Genomic DNA, 21,053 nt, shown 5'->3' with positions numbered 1-21,053 from the left:
ATCAGTCAGCCTTTATTAGGCACGGTTTCTTCCTTTTTTGGGGTTTTGGCATGGGGTGGTAGAGGAAGGGGAGATGGTCAAGTGTTATTTTTTGATGCAATAGCCTTGAAACTGACTGCAACTTGCATGTCCAAGCCTTTTTCTTCTCTCTTTCCTTGGGCCAAAGCATGTACAACCCATTCATGCTCTTGATGAACCCATACATAATTGGCTGTTCCCATTTTGTGATTAGTCAGTACAACATCTAGAAAGCAAATGGCAGACTTTTGATCGATGAAAACAAGGGTATGTATCCAACCAACCATCGAAAAAGCTTTGGTGAGCCAAAGAAAGAGGAAAATTACCATCCTGTTCGAACCCGACCAACAAGATAATGCTTTTAAGCCTGCGATAACATGTTTGAATGTGGAAGTGAGAAAATGACTGCCGCCAAGCAGTAAGGTTCTCTTTAGAAATGGGAGACTATGCAGCGAAAAAGCATCATGCACTTGCACGTGCAGCAATTGTCAACCCTGCATTTCAGCCCAGCAGGTTTCTTTGCGTACCGACCCTTCATTGCCCTTCAAACGTCCATCTTTTCCACATGCTGCAGAGAATAGAGGACCACTTTCTATCATTCGTTAAAAGCTAATGAGCATTGAAGTTTCCAGCACCATAATACAAACCAAATCCTCATTAACTGGCAGGCCCAGATGGAATCAGGGCAGATCATACTTCACATGCCCAAGGTAGAGACCACATGCAGGAGCCATTGGACTTGCTGACGTCACGTCCTTTGCGTTCAAAATTCTTTCAACTGAAGATGTTTTTCAAAATCAAATCAGTTTCCAAAACTAAGGTGAAAATGAGCTCTGTCGAAAAAGATAAAAGTAATTACAAGGGAACCTAAGCTTGGAAGGTCAAAGAAGCCAAGAAAAAGCTAGGAAGATGCATAAGAATGAAGCCTGCGAAGCATGGATAACATTATCTCAATGAAGTCATACGAAACCTTATTTCTACATTACAAGCCAGAAAATTTGGACAATCTCCACAAATATCCAACAATTGAATGTTGTATGTATTAAGAGTATTCGGTACACAGGAGTATCGTTTATGTCTAATGGACATGAAATTTGGATCCTGAACCTCCTTAAGAAGCAACATAAGGTCCATCAAGAACCAATCGATTAAAGACTTGGAAATCTATAACAGTCAGAGGGAAGTAATACTTACCATCAGAACTAGTTAAGTCTCCCATGCCGACGGATTTAAGAACACCAACTAGCAGTCTAACCTGACAAAAGGAACCAGAGCTTCAACTACAAATCAGTCTTACAAAGAATTGAAGCTTAAAAAAATGCAGTCAGTTTGGTGACATGCATCCGCTCCTCTTGAAAATAGATATTTCAGAATGATATAGTTGTCGACACATTTTGGAGCCTAGACAGCATACATTGACAAATGCACAATCTTATAATTGTAAAAACTACTAAAATTTCCATTATTCCTTTCACTTTCCCGGCAGAACAATGAAGGGATCATAATCTGATGGCTACTCAAGCAGATTGATGAAAAATCCATAGTGTGTGAAGGGATCAAGGCATGCTGACAGTCAGCAGCACTTTCAGATGAGACAACTGGCTAGCTCCAACATTTACAAATAACAAACAATAAAGCCGACCTCTCATTTATGAGAATCAAGGCATGCTGACAGTCAGCAGCTCTTTCAGGTGAGACAACTGGCTAGCTCCAACATTTACAAATAACAAACAATAAAGCCGACCTCTCATTTATGAGAATCAAAGAGTTGGTTCTAGAATTGAGTGTGAACAACGGGTAAACTAAAGTATCATATGAAGCCCACCTGGTGGTAGAGGAAAGACCGAGCACGTGCTGTTACCACTAGACATCGATGCTTTTTCCTCATACCAAATCCAAGATCAGTCACTTCATTCGTGCTTTCAACTCTATCACCAACCAAAACAGAAGTTTCAGTGAAACCAACATGGGAAGTGTTAGAAAATATAAATTAATCATCTCTGCGAAGATTGCCTTGCCTTCTTTCCACCATAGAAGGGAAATATGGAGACGAGACCACTTCAGAGACATTAAGCTCATCTAGAGTCCTGATAGGTGAGTTGGCCTATAAGTTTGCGGTGAATGTAGCATTTATTAGGTGGTTCAAATATATAAAGCAATAACAAGGAAGACAAGAAGGATCGAGTGAGTATCATAAGTAAACTACCCAAGGCCATGTCTAGACAGCAAGCGATTCGCTTTCACATGCAATCGTGCACCAATTTAAGCACAAAAATGCAACGATGCTGAATCCCTTAAATAGGCCAGAGGACAGAGAGTTACAACTTGAGACAGATCTTAAAATCCCAAGTACCTTCTCTTTACCAAAATGACTAACACGATAAGTCAGATGCCCGCAACAAGTGAGGAAAATGTCAGCATATTCCTATCAACATTAATTATTTACCACAAGACACATAGAAGAAAACAGGCTGTCCCAATGGAATCAAATGCGAACCATTCCCCATTTCAGGGCCATTTTCCTCTATTTTTCTTTTGATATTTTCAGCTTCATCTCTCAAACTTCTCTTATCTTAAACAAGAACTGCTACTTAGATACTAATTTAAGGATGTGAAGTACAACCTGGCAACCCGATGCCCTGAAAGAACTAAAGTCGTGTTCTCCAACGAGAACTTTGCATGCTTCCTGCATAGATATCACTTAACAAGTTATTTTCTAGGTGTTGATAAATTTTCATAAAGCTACGGTCACTTAAAAAATCCAAAACCAACCTGCATAGAAACAAGCTTTAGCTCATCTGTTACATGCCATGCTCTTTCCTTCTCAAAAGTTGAGAGAGGCTCTGGCCCGGAAAACAGCCGATAGAAGTATCTAACAAGAATATCCAAGTGTATGATCAAAAAGATGTCTCTAGAATCCAAACTAGACTGATATAGTTGACTACTTAGACATAGCCAACCAGCTTTAATCAAATCTTACAAACCTCACTAAGATCATATTTCACTTATCTTATCCACCAGATAGAAGAGGTAAAGTGTCAGTCAGAGATATCAAAGTTCTATGAGAAAACAATTATATACACCCAGCCAAAGGAAAAACCACACACACATGCGAGTAAAACTTCTTTTTAGATCTCTTAGAAAAAATCCCCAGCATTATGCCAATTCATGTAAATTTGCATGAGACCACAGGGTATGAACCTATCAAAACTATTTTCGAAACATAATTCTTCAAATGTGATGCCTTAAACTCTCAGCAATAAATGAATTCTAATTGTCGTTAGCTGAACTTGAGACCAGTTCCTGTAAATTTGACTCATCCTTCATTTGTACTTTATAGAAGCGCTACCAAAAAGGTGGCGGCTTGAAGAAAAACTAGAACGTCCCGATTATACACAAGCCCTTTTAGTCGATTTTCAAGTTCAATTGCAAGTCACACTTTGACAGCCACGGCGTACAAAAAAAAAAAAAAATCTCATTATCATAAGATCCAAAAAAACACTACTATTAAGCTTCCTTTTCCACGCATTTAGATCAATGCCAAAGGAGAGCTACCCATATTACAACTGTGAGACAGGTAAAAAAATTATGTAACGTACTATTCACATGCACTTTAAGCAACAACAAGGATGAATACCTACGTTCGCTCACAAGCTCTATATCTAGCATGGAAATCAGCCGGAACGCATTGAACATCAATAACCGATATATCACCTTCACTTTTCTGACATAGAAATAAACAAACCGTTCAGAATTTGATCATTCTTACTAAAACCAAAAGTTTTTGGCACGGCACAAATTTACTTTTATGCATGCAAGCTGGATTACGTTTGCTTGTTAATTTAAAAAAAAAAAAAACCGAAAGGAAAGACAAAAAAATAAGGCTCAAATATTACAAAATAAAAGACGAGCATGCTCTTCTCAAACGTTTAACTTGCAAACAACAAGCATCTGGCAACTATAGAAAAGCAATCAGTCAACTGACACCATCTGATGTGTAACATTGGGCCTCAGTGCATCGTCCTTTCGAGCATGAAGCTAACAGGAACAATAACAATCCAGTAGTATGAGCTGTGTGCCCATCGAAACAGGTTACAGCATAAGATGAAGAGTTAGGCACGACTTGCAGAAGGATGAAGAGGGAGAAAAGAAATTACAGATATGGTCAGAAAGCTCCAATAATAAATCTGACACTTTCACTTCAAAAGAATCCTCAACTATTCTCTGGCACCAAAAGATAATGGCTAAATGTGAAAAGTCAGACTAACTACAAGTGACCACTATGGTGATAATGGGGAACTAACAAGATGAGGACCTGCAAAAAAGGGAAAAACGAAGAAGGAAGAAGACCTGCAAAAAATGGTTCACAGCTCGCCTGACCACTAGAGGTTCATGAGGCGCCAACTGAATTAAAACAAAAAGAAAACATCGTAAGGCTCAAATCTCAAGCGAAATAATTCAAATGAAGATTTCGACAACCAGGGCCTGGCATTTAGGAACATATAGATGACATTTTCTTAAGTACAACAACTGATAATGATGCGGGACGTCATGACTAAGTCCCTTAACAAGATTATCACAAAAGTATGATGTATATCACAAGATATAACTTATGCCACTCAGTCTGAAAGAAAATGTTTTCATGTGAAAGATGACCCACCACTTCACCAGGCTTTCTTTTGCTGATCCGTTCCACGTCTACATGGCAAACATTGGACAGAGCGTGGACTCCTGCATCCTACAGATAGAGAATGACAGAGAACAATTGAAAACCCAGGACATGCGATATGCATAACGCATCAATCTGGAAGAGGTGTGAACACAGAGTGTGAAGAAGAAAAAAACTTACGGTTCTACTAGAACAGAAGACTGAAACTGGCTGACCAATGAACTTATGGAAAGCCTCCTATGACAATGAACAATTTAGTAAACCAAGAAAGCACTAATTTCCCACGAAAGTACACAACAAAATAAGCGAGAAATGTAAAGAGGAGAAGAAGAAGAAGAAGGAAATGAAAGCGTCTGCTCTGAAGCAACCAGGATGTAGAACGACCTCAAGAACGCCGACAACCGTTCTGCAATTAGGCTGCTTCTGCGATCCCGAAAACCGAGTCCCAATGTACTCAATTGCTACCAAGTAGCGCTGTGCTCGAGGGTTTTGGTTCATGGGCCGACTTACAACGCCTGATTCCCGTGGCTGCTGCGATTCTTCTTCTGCTCCTCCTTCGTCACCGGAGCACTCGCTCTTCCCTATTTTGGACGGTCTCTCTGAACTCTCGAAGGCACGGTCGCGAGCGGATTTCAGATTTCCCGTCATCTTCTCATTGATGATCACGCTCTCCCCCGGCGACAAAACAGCCGCGACGGCGATGGGTCTGCTTTGGGGATTTCCCGAGCAGGAGATTGTTTGGGCAGAGGATCAAAATTATGCCTGAACCCGGCGTAGTTTGCTAACCCGAAACAGGAGCGAGACAACATCAGCCCTTGTCTATCCATGTCGACCAAACAACATCCAAGGGATCCACGTGTCGACCAAACAACATCAGCCCTTGTCTATTACCAGTTACCCGGACCGCTTCATCAAATTACCGATTACTGTCGATACTTGCATTTAATTAGTGAAGAATCGATAATATACTTCCAATATACTTATCAATCACATGTGAATGTTGCTATTCATAGATATGCGTACGAAAACTCACTAATAATTAGCATGGACGAGTTACGACTTTTATACATTATAAGTTAACAATAAATTAGAGAAATTACCATCTTTCTACAATGATTTTGAAAAAATTACTAATCATGTATAAGTCGAAATAGAGAAATTAATATCCATATATGATCAAACAATCAAATAATTGATAATAAATAGATCGGTACCCATCCGCCAACGTGTCATGGTTAACTACTCCTGTTTTTTTTTTTTTTTTTTTGTAAAAATGCCAAAATAAATTATTTTATCCTTTTTAAATTGATTAAATTTTTGTGAATGCAAGATAGAGGAATCATTTATTATATTATTGGGGTAATGATACATCGATTCATAATTTGTGTTGCTTTATAATACATATATTATGAAACCCTGGATCATACCAATCTATGAACACGAAACCAAACAAAACCCATATAAATACCTCCTTGGTATCTCAATGACGGGTTCCCCATCCATCCCCTCTCTCGGAAGGGCCTATATTATTTATATTTTTATACAGTACAATTTGTTATGTTACAATAAATTATTGAGACGCATTTTATTTGGCAGTTTTATGGATGTTAAATAACATTTTTTTTTCGGAGGTCCGGAGAAAAGTGCAATCAGTAGGATTTTCCTAGCTACATTTTCAATGTATTAAAACTGAAATATAGATGAAGTAGTAGTAGATACATGGTTTAATACAACGAAATTGCCTGTGAAAACTTGAACATCTCCAGCAAGAAGTAAAACTCTTAGTAGATACATGGTTCCTCCTAAGCCGAGCAATCCCAACTTGTATATATCCAATCCAGAAACAAAGATATCAGACAAAAATACAGATTTAATTAATTTTCACATTTCAAAGCACAACGACAACCTAATTATAATTAGAAATCTAATTATAATTAGATGGGAGCATCTGACGTTAACTCCGATTGACAATTCTTTCTTACACCAAAGGATCGAGCTTGAACTGGGTGCTGCTTTGGTCTTTCTCAGGACTCGTGTAATCGCGGCCTTGTGCGACGGAGGACGACGGGGACTGGCGGTCCGGCGAGTGACGCGGGTGTTCAGAGAGCATCTGAACCACCTCTCTCATGGTGGGCCGCTCGACGCTGTTGTCCTGGACGCATAGCATGGCGATGAAGAACAGATGCGTCGCTTCGTCCTTGGGCACCGCCTTCAGCTTGGGATCGACGACGCGGGCGAAGTCCTCCTTGCGGCAGCCGGTCGTCTTCTTGCTCCACTGCACGATGTCCACGCCTTCCCCGAAGTCCCCCACCGGGCGTCGGCCCGTCAAGAGCTCCAGCAACACGACCCCGAAGCTGTAAACATCGCTCTTCTCGTCCACCCTCAACGTGTATGCATACTCTGCAAAGGCAACAAAGGGACAACAAGATGCACAGTGAGAGAAACCCTTTACACGTAAGTGAGTGTCTGATTGCTTTTCGCGAAACTCAAAGCCATGCAACGTTAGTAGTCCATCAGAGTCGTCAGACTCTTTGATTTGATTCAGACACACTGTGTCAAGGAAAGAGAGAGAGAGAGAGAGAGAGAGGGATCAGAGTCTTGGTTGGTCCCTACATACTGGTGGTACTGAATGTTGTAGAAGTATCTGGGGCTTAAAGACAAAGCTGCTCTCTGCTCTGGTGTGATTACCCAAAAAATTCCAGAGTAGTGGACGGGACCGGACTCGACCACTAAGTCGCTTATGTTGTTATGCTTGTACATGTAGTACCACAAATCACGGGTTCTTTTAAGAGCACAATGGTATGATGCGACGTGTGATTTCTGATCCTCCGGTAAGTGGGGAATCACAAGTCAAACCACATCATCGAATTGCTTCCAGGACTAGGCTTCTAGCAATTTGTCTAAATATGTGCAGATGTTCATGTTCTGCTCAACCGAATTCTGACTCAGTTCAAGCTCCCTAATCTCAGTGATTTAGGGACCCAAAATGATCCCTCGGTGCCCATCTTTCGTGATGGGATTTGCGCATCCGACTTGAGGGGCCATCCGCTGAAGTTTTATGGATGACCCTTCAAAGTCCGAGGGTCTGATTTCACTCATGTTTAAACTAACTAACCAAAAAAAAAAACTAATAATGTCCCCTAATAGATGCTGTGTTGTGAAGGTTTAACAGAAATGGGAATTGTGATGCGAAGCAAGAGGCTGTTAATTTGAGGGTTACGTACCAGGAGCAATGTAGCCATATGACCCTGCTATTGCAGACATGCATTCGGATGCGCCTCCTTCCACCAAGTATTTTGCTAGGCCGAAATCCGCGACGTGTGCCTCGAAGCCTGAATTGAGGAGAATGTTGTTCGACTTCACGTCTCGGTGCACGATCAACGGGGAACAATCGTGGTGAAGATAGCACAAGCCTTTAGCAGCTTCGATAGCAATTTTGTACCTTAAAGTCCACCCCAGGAATGTGCCTCTCTTCCCGTGTAATGCCTCCCCCAAGCTTCCATTTCTCATGTACTCATAAACCAACAGATTGGCTTCCTTGTTCGAGCAGAATGCTAGCAACCTCACTATGTTTCTGTGCCGGATGTTGCCTAGCGTTTGAATTTCTGCTCTGAACCCGTGATCGTGGCTGTGATTGCCAAAGCCCAGAAGCTTCTTCACCGCGATTTCAACCCCGTTTGGCATTTTTCCATGATACACAATCCCAGCTCCTCCTCTCCCGATCACGTTGCCGTCCTTCACACATTCAAGGATGTCGGAAACAGTGAAGTCCAGCTTCTGGAATGCTGTCATCTTCCACGAGCCAGAACTGCTTCTTTTGAATGACTTGGCCTTCAATATGGCGGCAAGAGCAAATACCAGAGAGCACATCAAAAGCCCGAGGGCACAAATCAACTTGAAACGTGTAGTGCTGTTGCTGGGCTTGCTCGTGACTCCGGTGAAATTGCAAGGATTGTTTATGAGAGAACCACAGAGCAGGGGATTGCCAGCAAAAGAAGAGGCGTTGAAGAAAGCGAATTGTCCCGACTCTGGAAGTTTACCAGAGAAATCGTTGAAGGAGAAATCTGCTGTCGTGAGGCTCCTCATGTTACCAATTGCTTTTGGTATCGCTTGGTTCAGGTGGTTTCGTGATACGTTCAAGTAATTGAGGATGCGGATGTTGGAGATGTCAGGTGGAATGAAGCCAGAAAGGTTATTTTGGCTCAAATCGAGGAAAGTGAGATGGTTACAAGTTCCGATATCTGGTGGAATCTCACCTGAGAGCATGTTCTGGCTGAGATCAAGCTTCAGTACTTGATGCAGCTCACCAATGGAAGAAGGGATTGGACCGGAAAACTGGTTTCCGCTGAGCAGAAGGATCTGGATGGAGGAGTAGTTGGCCAATGAAGATGGTAAAGCGCCCGAAAGTTGGTTGTTTGATAGGTTGAGCTGGCCCAACAAGGCAGGCTTCGACGAACTATTGCCATTTTCTGGCAATGTTCCTGATAAGTAGTTACTTTGCAGCTCCATCAGTTTCAGCTGAGGCAGGTAGATGAAGCTGCTAGGAATGCTTCCATTCAGGTAATTTTGCCCCAACCTCACCCTGACCAGGCTGGAACATGTCCCTAGACCTTCTGAGATAGGCCCAAAGAGGAAGTTCTTCAAGAGAATCAATATCTCGAGCTGATTCGATGAGCACAAGTCTGGAGGGATTGTGCCGGTTAATTTGTTGGACGACAGATCAAGCAGTTGAAGCTTTCCATTTCGACCAAGATTCTCTGGAATTGTACCTGTGAAGTTGTTCATCCACAAGGCAAGCGTTTCCAAGTCCGGCAAATCAGCAACATAGTCAGGAACTGACCCATGCAATCTGTTCATGAAGAGGTTGAAAAGCTTTAGCCTTTTGAGATTGACAAGCTCAAACGGGATCTCTCCAGTAAGCGCATTGTCGGAGAGGTCGAGATTCAGCAAGTTCGTCAAGTTCCCCAGCTCCCTGGGGATTGGACCAGACAGGAGATTGATATGCAAATACAACGTATCGAGCGCCTTCAAATTTCCCAATTCCCTCGGTATCGGACCATCCAATTCACAGGAGGAAATATCCATGTGAACTAGATTTACTAGTTTCCCAAACTCTTTTGGAATCCCACCTTCAAAGACGTTAAAGTAGCCTAAGTAGATCTCTCTTAGATTGGTGAGATTGCCCAGCTCAACCGGAATGAATCCGCGTAGATCATTTCCCGCCAGAGAGAGGAATTCCAACCCCACAAAATCCCCATAAGTCTCCGGAATTCTTCCATAAAAGTAGTTGCCTCCCAGATTCAAGTGCTTAATTTTCTTCAGGCTGAGAATTCCAAGTGGAAGGAAAGCAGTGAGGTTGTTGTTGTAAGCATCGAACACTTCCAAGTTCACTATAGTTGAGTAGTTCCAGTCCAAGCTGCCACTGAACTGGTTGTTCGAGATGTTGAGAAACTGGAGATTACTCAAGTTCGCAACCGTGATGGTACCTGTGAAGTTATTTCCGGCGAGAGAGAGCTCGACCAGGCAATCCAATCTTAATACAACAGGTGAAACTGAGCCATACAGATTTAAGTCTGTCAAGTCGACGGACACGACACGTCCCCTGGAGCATCTGACTCCGGCCCACGAGCAAACTGAGGTTGGATTCGAGGCATTCCAACTGCTTAGAGTCGGTTCTGCATACTCAAATCCCTGTTTCAGTTCAAGTAAGGCATCGAAATCACCAACCGAATAGGATGTGCACGTCCAGGACAGGAAAAGAATGGCCAAAACAAAGAGAGGGAACATGTTGAGTTCCTCGGGAAACACTTTTCAAGAAAGCAAAGCGTGGAAATACTCGAAGCGAAGCTAAGAGGATTTAAGGGGGTAAGCCGATATCGGTATCTTTGGCAAAGGTGGAAAGAGAGAGGGGAACCTGAGAAACTTCAAGTGTGTATGGGGGTTAAAGAAGGAGGAGGCCTCAAGGAAAGGGCCTTCATATACAACGATGAAGCCGATCCTCGCCTTTCTTTTTCCTCTATTTTGCTTTTCCTTTGTCTGCCTCCATGAGGAGGAGGAGGAGGAGGAGAAGAGAGAAGATTGATGCTCTCCTAAAAATAGTCTGCTTCTTTAGGCAAAGGCGAAAGAGATAAAGAAGGAGAAGCAGCAAAAGAAGAAGCTATGCAGGGTCCATGAAAATAACAAAAATTTAAAAAAAGGCCGTTGGCTAACAGAAATTTAAAGTTCTGATTTAGGGAAGGAAAAGTTAAAGTTGATATCCTTCCTTTTATTTTTTTTGTTCGAAAAATTCCATTGAACTTTAACAAAAATAAGGCCCCTCTCTTTACTACTTTGAATGGGAGAAGATAGAATTGCACTTTCAGTCATCTGGGTTCTAGCCAAATTGTTCTCACACTTCTGTTAAATCACTGATCTATACCCACTTATTCTACAGTTAGTCAAATTGGCATTTGATCTTTATAAGAGAAAAGCAGATCACCAATTGGTTGCAAAGTGAGTTTGCTATAATGTGAAGAGAAAAAGACTAATTTTGAAGGTGTGGCTGACCTCATTTGTTAAAGAGGTAGATCAGATGACCTGTAACACAAGAAAGACCAGATTTTGAAAACAAGGAAGAAGGAATTGGACAGGATAAAGCAACCAATGTTTACACTGTCAAACGAAGAACACTGAGCCCTGCGGCGGAATGATGATGGACAGCAGTAATAGAACAGTAAAATTCCCTCATTCTTTATCTGTGTGACGGCACGGGCTCGGACGCGTTTGCGCCTATAAGAATATATCCTGACTGAAGGATCACTGTTCAAATTATCAGAAGAACAGGACTTAATCATCCGCCGGCGCAAAGCCACTCATTTGGCTCTACGGTCACTGGAAACTTTGTGCCTGCAACAAACAAACAGATGAAGTCGTAAGAAGTAAAAGACCCCGATTATTATAAAATCATTACATGGTTTGGAATGATCAGAATACAATTATGATGTAAAAGATGGGGTCGCAGGGCGAGAAAAGGAGGGACGAGCCAGTGTGCTTTATTTTTTCCCTTCAGCTTTATTTTTTCCTTCTTCCTTGCCCCCACATAGCTGGGACCAGCTCTTCTCTGTGATGAGCATCCGTTTAAGCTTTAACAAAAGAAGGGAATAGTCTTAAAGAGAGAGAGAGAGAGAGCGGACTGAGAAAAGTGAAAGCAGAGAGAGAGAGGCATTTTGCTTTTGTTCTTCCACTTCAAAAGAATAGCAAAGAATAATCCACGACCCTTCTCTCTTCACATGGAAAAGAGTGCTCTTGTATTAACTTGGGAACTCCATGAACCCTCTTTAAAATGAAGAAAACCTTGTGCATGGGAAGGAGTGCTCTTGTATTTAACATATGAAAACTCTTTGGATGGTCCAACTTGAAATGTCCCTGTCTTTCTTATTGATGGCGAGGTCTGCCCATCCGAAGGGTCACTGTCTCGCTGTGTGCTTGACTCTCTTGTATTGTGGGTGCGCAACGTTCTGTTCCGGATTCTCGAGGCATACGGCCCCGGGGGGTGAGTACACTCGAGAAGACGATGGAACTTATTGTCGCATCCGCTCGAACATCTTTGATAACCATTCAAATCAAATAAAGGGCAGCAACTATCCAACGCTTTAGATCTTTGTGGAGTCAGCAAATTTATGAAGAGAGCGATGGGACCGGTAGCTGCTACGACATTGTAATCCATCCATATGCATAGGACAAAACATGATTAAGATGGTTGATTCCGCAAAAATCTGGTATGACAATGAATGAGGCTCGTAGTAGACATTCGCTTTTTATATATGTTGGCGATTGAATACACCGAATTTCAAATCGACGTGATTTCAACACACATGCGAACAGCGAGCACCCCAAGTAGCATCTTGTGACCTTACATTTACAGGCGTACCATTCTAGTGGAGTAGAGCTAGAGATTACTGCTCATCTGGGCTATGCTCCTGGTTCCCTAAAGGACACATTGACATTACAGGATATCAAAAATATGCAAGTGGTGTCGCCGATGACATAACGTCACAAGAAAGCGCAACAAGAAGTGATCGGAAATTTCCGCTTTTTCACTAGATGAGCATCTGTGATGCTGATGTCCGTATGGCCGTGGTCAGGTCCTCAGGAGGGTCAATTTTTCCAGAGTTAGTTCTAACTACAAGTCTCGTGCCACCGCAGATTGCCCAGTTATAGCACATGATAAATGCAGAGGAAGACAACCACACTCCACTCTACCCACAAGACCCAAAAAAGAAAGTAAGAAGGATTGATTGAAATGCACCCAAGCACCCCAACTCAATTATAAACCCAAACACTTGCTCTTGGGATTTATAAATGCTCTGTTTTTTGGGGTTTTCCAGCTTTAGGCTTGAGCTGCAGAATCTTTAGGGTACAGACAGAGACAGGATGTGTCTGTAGTACATTGGTGGGGCGAATGTAAGAGAGGATAATAGGTTCCGAAGTGGGTTGCATTGCATTCATCAACAGAGAAAATGATATCAAAGTGGTAGAGTCAAACGATGAGATGATGATAGGGATGAAACTGATAGGAGCATCATAGGGAGTGAGTGGGCAGTGGGCACTAACTATGTTGCACCAGTCCTCGCTCACTTTGAGACTAGGACCCAGCTCAGCTCTCCCTAGGCTGCTAGCCTATCTCTGGCCTTCCCCACTCCACTGCTTTAGCGGCCCAAAGATAACGCTACACCCTTACAAAAAGGGAGAAAAAGAGAAAGGGAAAAGAAGGAAAAGAAAACTTCCACCACTGCTCATTACCTTTTGGCTCTAGTTGGAGAATGTGTTTGTGTGTGTGGATTGGCCTCAACTCATACTGGTTTGATTTTTCAACCCCTGAATATACTAATTTTATGATTATGTTTTGGGCCACAAATTTTTTAAAGAGTAATGGGCTTCACAATAATTATTTATTATTTATTTTTTTATACCTCGAAATAGATTGTCAATCTCACAATGGTTTAATGACTAACACATAATCATTTCTTTTTCAATTTTGGCCCCGCATCTTACCTATTTTATGAGGCTAAAAGGGTATTTCATGAAACTCGAGTTTATTAGTCAAGATTGGTTTTTCGTCACAAAAGAATCGACTAGACGCATGGACAAGTTCATGATCTAATCAAAGGGAAGTCCAGAAAGTTTTCCAATGTTACTAGATTTCTTATGTTGTTAATTAAATTTTAGCATAAGTGTATTCAAAGTACTAAAACTTATCATGGAAGGGCACTTGGGTCTTAAAACTTGTAAAAAGTGCAATAAAATCCTAAAATTTATCAAATTTATGCAATCGACTCATTCCCTTGACTCCATCCAATTTGACTACTAAAAAATGCTGCCATAGCTTTTTTATTATTATCTTCCACCGTATGTGGCGCTGATATGGCTAAAACGATGTCGTTTTGGTCAAATTTTAATTTTTTTAAATACAAACTTTATTTAGGTTATATTAAAAATTAAGCAAAAAATTTTTTAAAAAAGGGAAACAAAAAAAAAAGGAGTAAGATGCAAATGGCTTGTAGCCCTTGTCGCCCCTCCATTGCTGGGAGGGGGGAATGGTTGCGGGGGTCGCAAAGCCCTATTAAGGGTTGACAACCATCGACTGCAGAAAAAGTCAAGACCCTTCCCCATATTGGGCGAGGGTCGTTAATCCTCTCCCAAGTCAAGTCCAAGGGCCACCATTGGCGACCGACCACCGTAACTAGTAGCACTCGACCAGACCTGTACATGCCCTCATTCGCGGTTGGTGAGGGAGCCGGTGCCTTGTGACCCTCGCCGACCATTCCTCCACTATCGTCGGCCCTTTCTGACAATGGTGGGGTGGCGATGAGGACCTACATCTTCCTCCTTTTTTTCCTTTAGCATTTTTTTCCATTAGCATTTTTTTCCAAATTTTTACTGTTTTTATATAATTTCAAGTAAAACTTGTCTAAAATAATCGAATTTTGACAAAAACGCCATCGTTTTAGCCATATTAGTAAAATTGAATGGAGTTAACGAAAGGAATTTATTATACAAATTTGACAAGTTTTGATACTTCCACGCTTATCCTTAAATTTTTAATACTAATTCTTTGATAAATGATCACTCCGAGTCAAATTCAATAGAATTTGATTAATCATTTTCTATGTCGGTAAGGTGAAAATCTGAATCAAGAATTCTCTTTCTTTATCATCAATCATTGTTTGCGACCCAGGATTTGATTTTATTATCCCTCCAATCACCGTTCAATTTTTTTTTTTTTTCTTATCAATGAATAGATCTCTTTACTTGTGGTTAAAAAGTATCATAGGTAACTTGATTGTTAGACAATGTGCTACTAACTTACCAAAACTATAAATGTATCACCAACTTTCCAAATGAATTAGTAAGGAGGAAATTACCAAAAAAGTCCTAAATCTATTGTAATTGTGCCAATTCGGATTTAAACCTTTTTTTTTTGTCAATTCAGTCTAAAACTTTTTGTATTTGTGCCAATTTAGCTCTTTCGACCGACTTTGGCCGGTTATCACCGACATGGGCATCGGTAGATGATGATGTGGCGCTGTTGATGCTAACATGGTAGCTTTTTATTTTATTTTCTATCTTTCTTTTTCTTCCTTCTTTCTCTACAGTCGTCAACCTCGTCAAGCCACAAGACATAGTCGGCAAGGCTCATGGCTTGTCCTCACTCGAAATTTGGCGAGGGTTGACCTCGCCGCCTCCGGCCTTTGGTGAGACGATGACGATTAGAGGACGTGGGGTCGCAAGTAAAGGCGGCATTTTTACAAACACTCGAGGTGCATTGAGTAGAGACATCGTCTCGCTAAAGGCCGAAGTTGGCGAGGCCGACAAGGTTGGCCCTTGTCAAATTCCAATGAGGGCGAGCCTTGGCATAGGCCGACGAGATCGGCCCTCGCTAGCTCTCATCTATAGTCGGTCACTAGCCTTTGATGAGGCCAGCAACTATAGAGGATTACGAAAGAAAAAAAAAATAATGAAAGAAAAAGAAAGAAATGGAAATAAAAAATACAAAATTTATAAATATATTATTAAAAGTTTCCACGATAGCTTCGATTGGCCAAAGTTTGTTAGAATGACTGAATTGGTACAAATGCAAAGGTTTAAGATTAAATTGGCAAAAAAAAAGTTTAGCACTTAATTGGCAGAATTGCAACAAGATTAAGACTTTTTTGGTAATTTTCTAATTACTAAGTTATCAATTTCTTTGAAATTCCACAAAGGGTGATTAGTGAGTTACCAACATTATAATAAATTTACCAATACTCCAATAAGTTGGTAACTTCTGTGACTTCTTTGAATTTTTGTAAGTGCAGTTAATAAAATATGAAACCTACAACGAATTTACCAATATACCAATAAATTAGTAAAATAACAACATTTCTGGCCAATAAACAATTTTCTTGAAATTTTAGCAAAATACCAACCCGCAAGGAATACACCAACATTTCATTAGTTTGTAAGTTGCCAATTTATCGAAATTTTACAACTATGATTAAGTAAACTACCAACGCCATAAATTATTTGCCAAAATGTTAAAAAGTTCTATAAGGAATTTTCCGACATCCCAAAATTTTAGTAAAATTTTAAACTTATTTCACATTATAAAGTGTGGATATAAATCGGAGAACTACCAAATTCTTTGAAATTTTACAAGTTTCGTTAGCAAAAAAATACCATCCCTATAAGAAATTTACCGACTCCACTTCAAATCCGTAAATTATCTAACTTCTTTAAAATTTTGCAAGTGTGGTTAGTAATTTATCACGAAGAATTTAACAACTTGCGAGTATTTTACAAACTTAACTAGTGTGGTCAGTACCTTGAACAACTTTAACAAGGACTATACTAATATGCAAATATTTACTTATTGGCGTTTGTAACCAATGTAACTTTTTGCCAGTGTGCCAGGGTACTTAATCAGCTACCAGCATTCAGATGAATTTACTAAAGTTTAGATGATTATGATGAACTGATTTTCAATATGTAAATAGTTATGTATCAATTATGTGCTAGGTAAATAGTACGTATATCGCTACATTATTCTATACTACATCAATATATTTACATGAAAGAGCCAATATTATTTTAGAAAATAACATGTTGTAGTTGCAATACAATAATCTGTATTATTTGATAAATATGACGCTGCTGAAAAAAATTCTCTTTTAGAATTTGATTGATCTATGATTGTAAGAAGAATCATTCTTTTTTCCGCAGGGCGCACTCGTATTGTGTACAGTATGCGTTTGTGCGAAGTTGAACACACATGACCTGCATAGTGTTGACTTAGATGGAAAGGGTGTTTGTTCATTAACTTGGGATCTTAATGGACGGCTTGTTTGGAGCATTCTAAGTTAAAACAATTGTTAATGCATCGGGTCGATGTGGCGGAGTGCTCCTTAACATCGCTTAGAGAGATGAACCAGCCGAAATGTCCAAAGACTATCTCGAAAATCATGTGATCTTCAAATAAAAAGAAGTTGAAGAGATATCTATAAATACAAACAAAGAAAAAAAATTGGAGTGATCTCAAGGAAAGAAGTGAATAGCTATTTTGTGAGTTGAGAGAATGGACGATGTATGGAACCTGGCAAATAGTTAACTTGACTGAATTGGGTAACTTATTTGATCCATTTTTCCCAATTTCAGAAAGAACACCAAGTGAGATGAAAAGAATGATTTGACTCAATAATGCGAATGATGAAAGAGACATGAACAGGAACGAAAAGCATTATATTGTGAAAGTGTCAAAAGGTCCTAACTCGAGGGGCATGTTTGGATAGTGTTTTAACTTTTTCACAGGGCATGTTTGGATAGAGTTTACTCATTTTTAATTTTTTTTTAATCTCATAACACCTGATAATTTAATAATATATAAATGTCCACAGTCCGCATGTATAATAATTTCTTTTTTTCAGCAATTATTTTTTTTAAAAATTTGGATGATATTTAACTATTGGTAGGACATCAAAAAGTTGCATTTTTTTTTTTACATTTTCAGATAACAAACAAGCCCTTGAAAAGTTTGGGCCAATTCGGACTATGGGGCTTCAAATGTTGCATTTCAAAGAGACTTATTTATAATAATAATAACGACAACGACAAGTTTTTGTCTTGGAAAGAAGAAAAAAAGATAAATCCACTATAATGTGGGTAATCTACTAATTATACCTATAAATTTTTGAAGAGGTTGGTAATTTACTAAAATATTGGTTTGAAAAGTTCGTTACAAAGGCTTGTAAAATTTTAAAGAAGCTAGTAACATACTTATATGATGGAGATTGGTAATATTCCTAATAATGATAGGATTTAATTTACCACACTTGTAAAACTTTAATGAAGTTGGTACGTTACTAATGTAGTTCAATATTCATAAGTTCATTATAATGTTGAGTAATATCAATTGTACAGTTTTAAAGGAATTGGTAATTTCCTAATTTATTTGGACGTTTATAAAAAATTCATGGAAATTTCGACGAAGTTGATAATTTACCAATTCATTGCTTCAACAGATTTCTCATAGTGTCGGTTGTTTACGAACTACTCTTATAGAATTTGAAATGACTTGGTAACTTACCAATTTATTAGAAGGATGGCAAATTCCTTGTAGGGTTGGTATTTTACTAATTACAATTACAAATTCTCAGATAAATTGGTAAGTCATCAAGTAATTGCAAAGGAGTTAGTAATTTGCTAATTCGTTTGGACATTGGTAAAATCTAAATGATGTAGGTAACTTACTAACAGATTACTTGACAAGCAAGTTAAAGTCGAATTTCTTACTATATTGAAATATTAGAAGCAACTTAGAGTACCTACAATAACGGATTTTTTTGGGGGGGGTTAAATTTCAGGCTCATGGGATGCCAAAAGTTCACATCGAACACGAGCTTGGCTTGATGATTAATCGAAATTGAATCATTAGATTTCAAGTTCAGCTCAAGTCAAACTACTCAAATACCCTGTTGGTTAAGCTCAAGCTTGAGCTCGAGCTCATAATACTCAACTCAATAGGCTCACTGCCCATGGAGCTTAGACTAGATACGTAACTCCTTAAAATTATATGGCAAAGCTTATTAAGCTCTAACTAATTCATTCCTAATTAACTTGATTGCAATAGAGTGGAGCTTGAATATCTCGATTTTATGTTCGAGTCAAGCTCAAATAAAAAAATAAAAAACTAAGCTAATCGATCGAACTCGGATAAAGTTTCAAGTATCAAGTATGCGAGTAGACTAAGCTCAAATTTGGTACTATATATGCTTAGACTAGGCTTGATTGCACCCTTATCAAAGTAGACACATAAAAGTAAGATAAAGAGAGAGTGTGTGTGTATATATAAATATATACTGGGCGTAGAAGTGGGAAACACCTCGGATAGATTTGTCTTCGAACTCAATGAATTCCCCTGCAGCCATTTATTATATTTAAAGCTTGATCTCCACCAAACCATCTCTTGCTCTCTCTTTCACGGCATTGATTCAAAGCATGAGATCTTTCCCTTTCTTAATTCGCGTTATGGGGTCAGTATATCTTTCAAGATTTGCATGGGGTTTGACGTAATCGGTTCTCCAAAATAAAATAAAAAAGAAGGTAAAATGTTTTTCTCAAGAGATTCTCGTGCGTGCCATGGATTCTTCTGACCTTCTTCTGACAGTAAATCTCGTAAACCCGCGAACCAGGAAAAAACATCCCCTGCGATCAACCAGGATCAAAGACCCTAAAATATCACCGGCTGCATGGTTAAGTTTTGTCCTCTTGTATCTGATAAAGCCTCGGCGCTTCGTTTTGCTCCACATGCATCTCCTCGTGCTTCCTGCGTGGCAAAAGATGGGTATTGCTTTTGGAAGTTTGTGCATTCCTAGACATTACCCCTCATCTTGGACAGGACCGGGTTCAATTGGTGCTTCCTAGCGTGCATGTCTGTTAATCGAAAACAAGACAATAGAGTCCAAACTGTATTTGGACTGCTAGAAAGCTCTCTCATGCGGCTAGATTGCTGCAGCTTATTAGCTATGTTGGTTAGGGTATCGTACCAGCTAGCGGGACAAGATCTTTGTACTTCCTAAAAAGATTATTAAATATTATAAAAGGTGAGCTTAGAGGCTCTATTATTTTAACTGTAAAAGGAAGAAGAGGGAGGGGGGGGGAGGAACTTGGGCTTAAGAAGATTGAGCATTGGAATAAAGCTTGTGTTATGGGAAGTGCATTCAGTTGACTTTTGCAGAAGCTGGGTCCATCTGGTTGCTTGGTTGTCTGTTTACAAGACCAAGGATTTGCCTACTATACGTAATGCATAACCTTCCATTTGGAGGAAGATTTTAAGGCTTGGCCATGCTGTAAGATAAGACCCCATCTCGAGCATGTCGCCGGCAATGATCGGCTTTCATCCGGCACGTCGAACGACATCCTCCTGACCCACCTGCTGAATCCTTTGCATTTTTATCATGCAAAAGCCTGTGCAATGTTATGGAGGGGAGGAGACTGGCATTTGCCTCCTCCTCGGACAGAGGGAGATTTGTTTAGATTCACGCAAAGTTACATCAGGCGATAACGAGGATGATGGTCGACAGAGGTGGTCAAGGTGATGGGTGTAATAAAAAAGGGAGGGTGTCCCACGGTTGACATTATGAGAATTGACCTTGCGAGGGATGGGTGGGGCTCGTCGATCTTCATCACCAAAAGCCATGCATGAACGCACAGATGGTGGAATCCAAGTCACCATTGTCCACTTGCAGTCCCTTTTCTTTTTTCATCTGCAATCATTGTCATTCATTGCACCCCTTCCCTTTGCATTTTCGTTCTCCAAGGGGTATCGATGCCTCTCTCTCTCTCTTCCAATTATGCCATGTTTCTGCAATCCATTATGGCACCTTCCTACCACGTATCGCCATCAAGAATGGCCTAAAAAAGAAGAAGAAATAGAGCTAAACAACCATAGTATAATGAGATGGATGGTAGAAATGAACCCTCTCCTTCATTTTGGATTTGTAAGAACATCGACTCCCTATAATTTTCACATTCTACGCTACGTCGAGGAGGTAAGATGAGTTGAGGAGAGTGGTACACTCGAATTCAAGAGCACGTTACTAAGGGATTTATCCGATTCTGCGCTTTGTTATGTTAGCGGTAAAAGAGTTTTCCTAGATTAATTCGATATGTTGGACTCATATGAAATCTCATGCATTCTCCACACTTTTTTTTATTACAAAGAAATAAAAAAAATCCTGGTAATGGTAATTTAACTGCATTTATAGTATTTTTCCATCGATCTCAAAAAAAAAAAAAAAAAATCCGATTCCTGGTGACTAGTTCTGATTGGAAGTTGGAAGCACTAGTGCAT

At 40.0% G+C, this 21,053-nt stretch overlaps 2 protein-coding genes across 4 annotated transcripts; both read right to left on the bottom strand.

Moving 5' to 3' along the window:
* Positions 1-122: 122 nt before the first annotated feature.
* Positions 123-5,502, bottom strand: LOC115747276 (tRNA pseudouridine synthase A). 3 transcript variants are annotated; one of them, XM_030683366.2, is made up of 11 exons: positions 5,072-5,499; positions 4,868-4,924; positions 4,679-4,756; positions 4,369-4,422; positions 3,660-3,742; positions 2,791-2,890; positions 2,642-2,704; positions 2,037-2,122; positions 1,844-1,946; positions 1,213-1,268; positions 123-796 (listed from the first exon to the last, which is right to left on the bottom strand). In XM_030683366.2, the coding sequence occupies exons 1-10, from the start codon at positions 5,333-5,335 to the stop codon at positions 1,248-1,250; spliced, it is 909 nt and encodes a 302-aa protein (XP_030539226.1). In that variant the 5' UTR covers positions 5,336-5,499; the 3' UTR covers positions 123-796; positions 1,213-1,247. The 3 variants fall into 3 exon arrangements, with proteins under 3 accessions (XP_030539226.1, XP_030539225.1, XP_048128067.1); XM_030683365.2 differs by having other exon boundaries at positions 1,213-1,273; positions 5,072-5,496; XM_048272110.1 differs by having other exon boundaries at positions 778-851; positions 1,213-1,273; positions 5,072-5,502.
* Positions 5,503-6,638: 1,136 nt separating this feature from the next.
* On the bottom strand, positions 6,639-11,030 carry LOC115747270 (leucine-rich repeat receptor-like serine/threonine-protein kinase BAM1). The gene is made up of 2 exons (XM_030683350.2): positions 7,912-11,030; positions 6,639-7,087 (listed from the first exon to the last, which is right to left on the bottom strand). Exons 1-2 carry the CDS (start codon positions 10,472-10,474, stop codon positions 6,666-6,668), a joined length of 2,985 nt encoding a protein of 994 aa, XP_030539210.1. The 5' UTR covers positions 10,475-11,030; the 3' UTR covers positions 6,639-6,665.
* Positions 11,031-21,053: the final 10,023 nt, after the last annotated feature.

Source organism: Rhodamnia argentea, chromosome 11 (genome assembly GCF_020921035.1).
Source record: "Rhodamnia argentea isolate NSW1041297 chromosome 11, ASM2092103v1, whole genome shotgun sequence".
NCBI lineage: Eukaryota > Viridiplantae > Streptophyta > Magnoliopsida > Myrtales > Myrtaceae > Rhodamnia > Rhodamnia argentea.
The sequence above is the reverse complement of the archived record's forward strand: the minus strand, read 5'-3'. Positions and strand labels throughout refer to the sequence as shown.

Excerpts from the sequence above, each read along its gene's own strand:
- LOC115747276 (XM_030683365.2), bottom strand. The coding sequence starts at position 5,335 with ATGACGGGAAATCTGAAATCCGCTCGCGACCGTGCCTTCGAGAGTTCA. Across the intron at positions 4,757-4,867 it reads TCTTCTGTTCTAGTAGAACC|GATGCAGGAGTCCACGCTCT; the intron begins GTAAGTTTTTTT and ends CTCTATCTGTAG. Across the intron at positions 1,947-2,036 it reads CCTTCTATGGTGGAAAGAAG|AGTTGAAAGCACGAATGAAG; the intron begins GCAAGGCAATCT and ends GGTTGGTGATAG.
- LOC115747270 (XM_030683350.2), bottom strand. The coding sequence starts at position 10,474 with ATGTTCCCTCTCTTTGTTTTGGCCATTCTTTTCCTGTCCTGGACGTGC. Across the intron at positions 7,088-7,911 it reads ATATGGCTACATTGCTCCTG|AGTATGCATACACGTTGAGG; the intron begins GTACGTAACCCT and ends TTGCCTTTGCAG.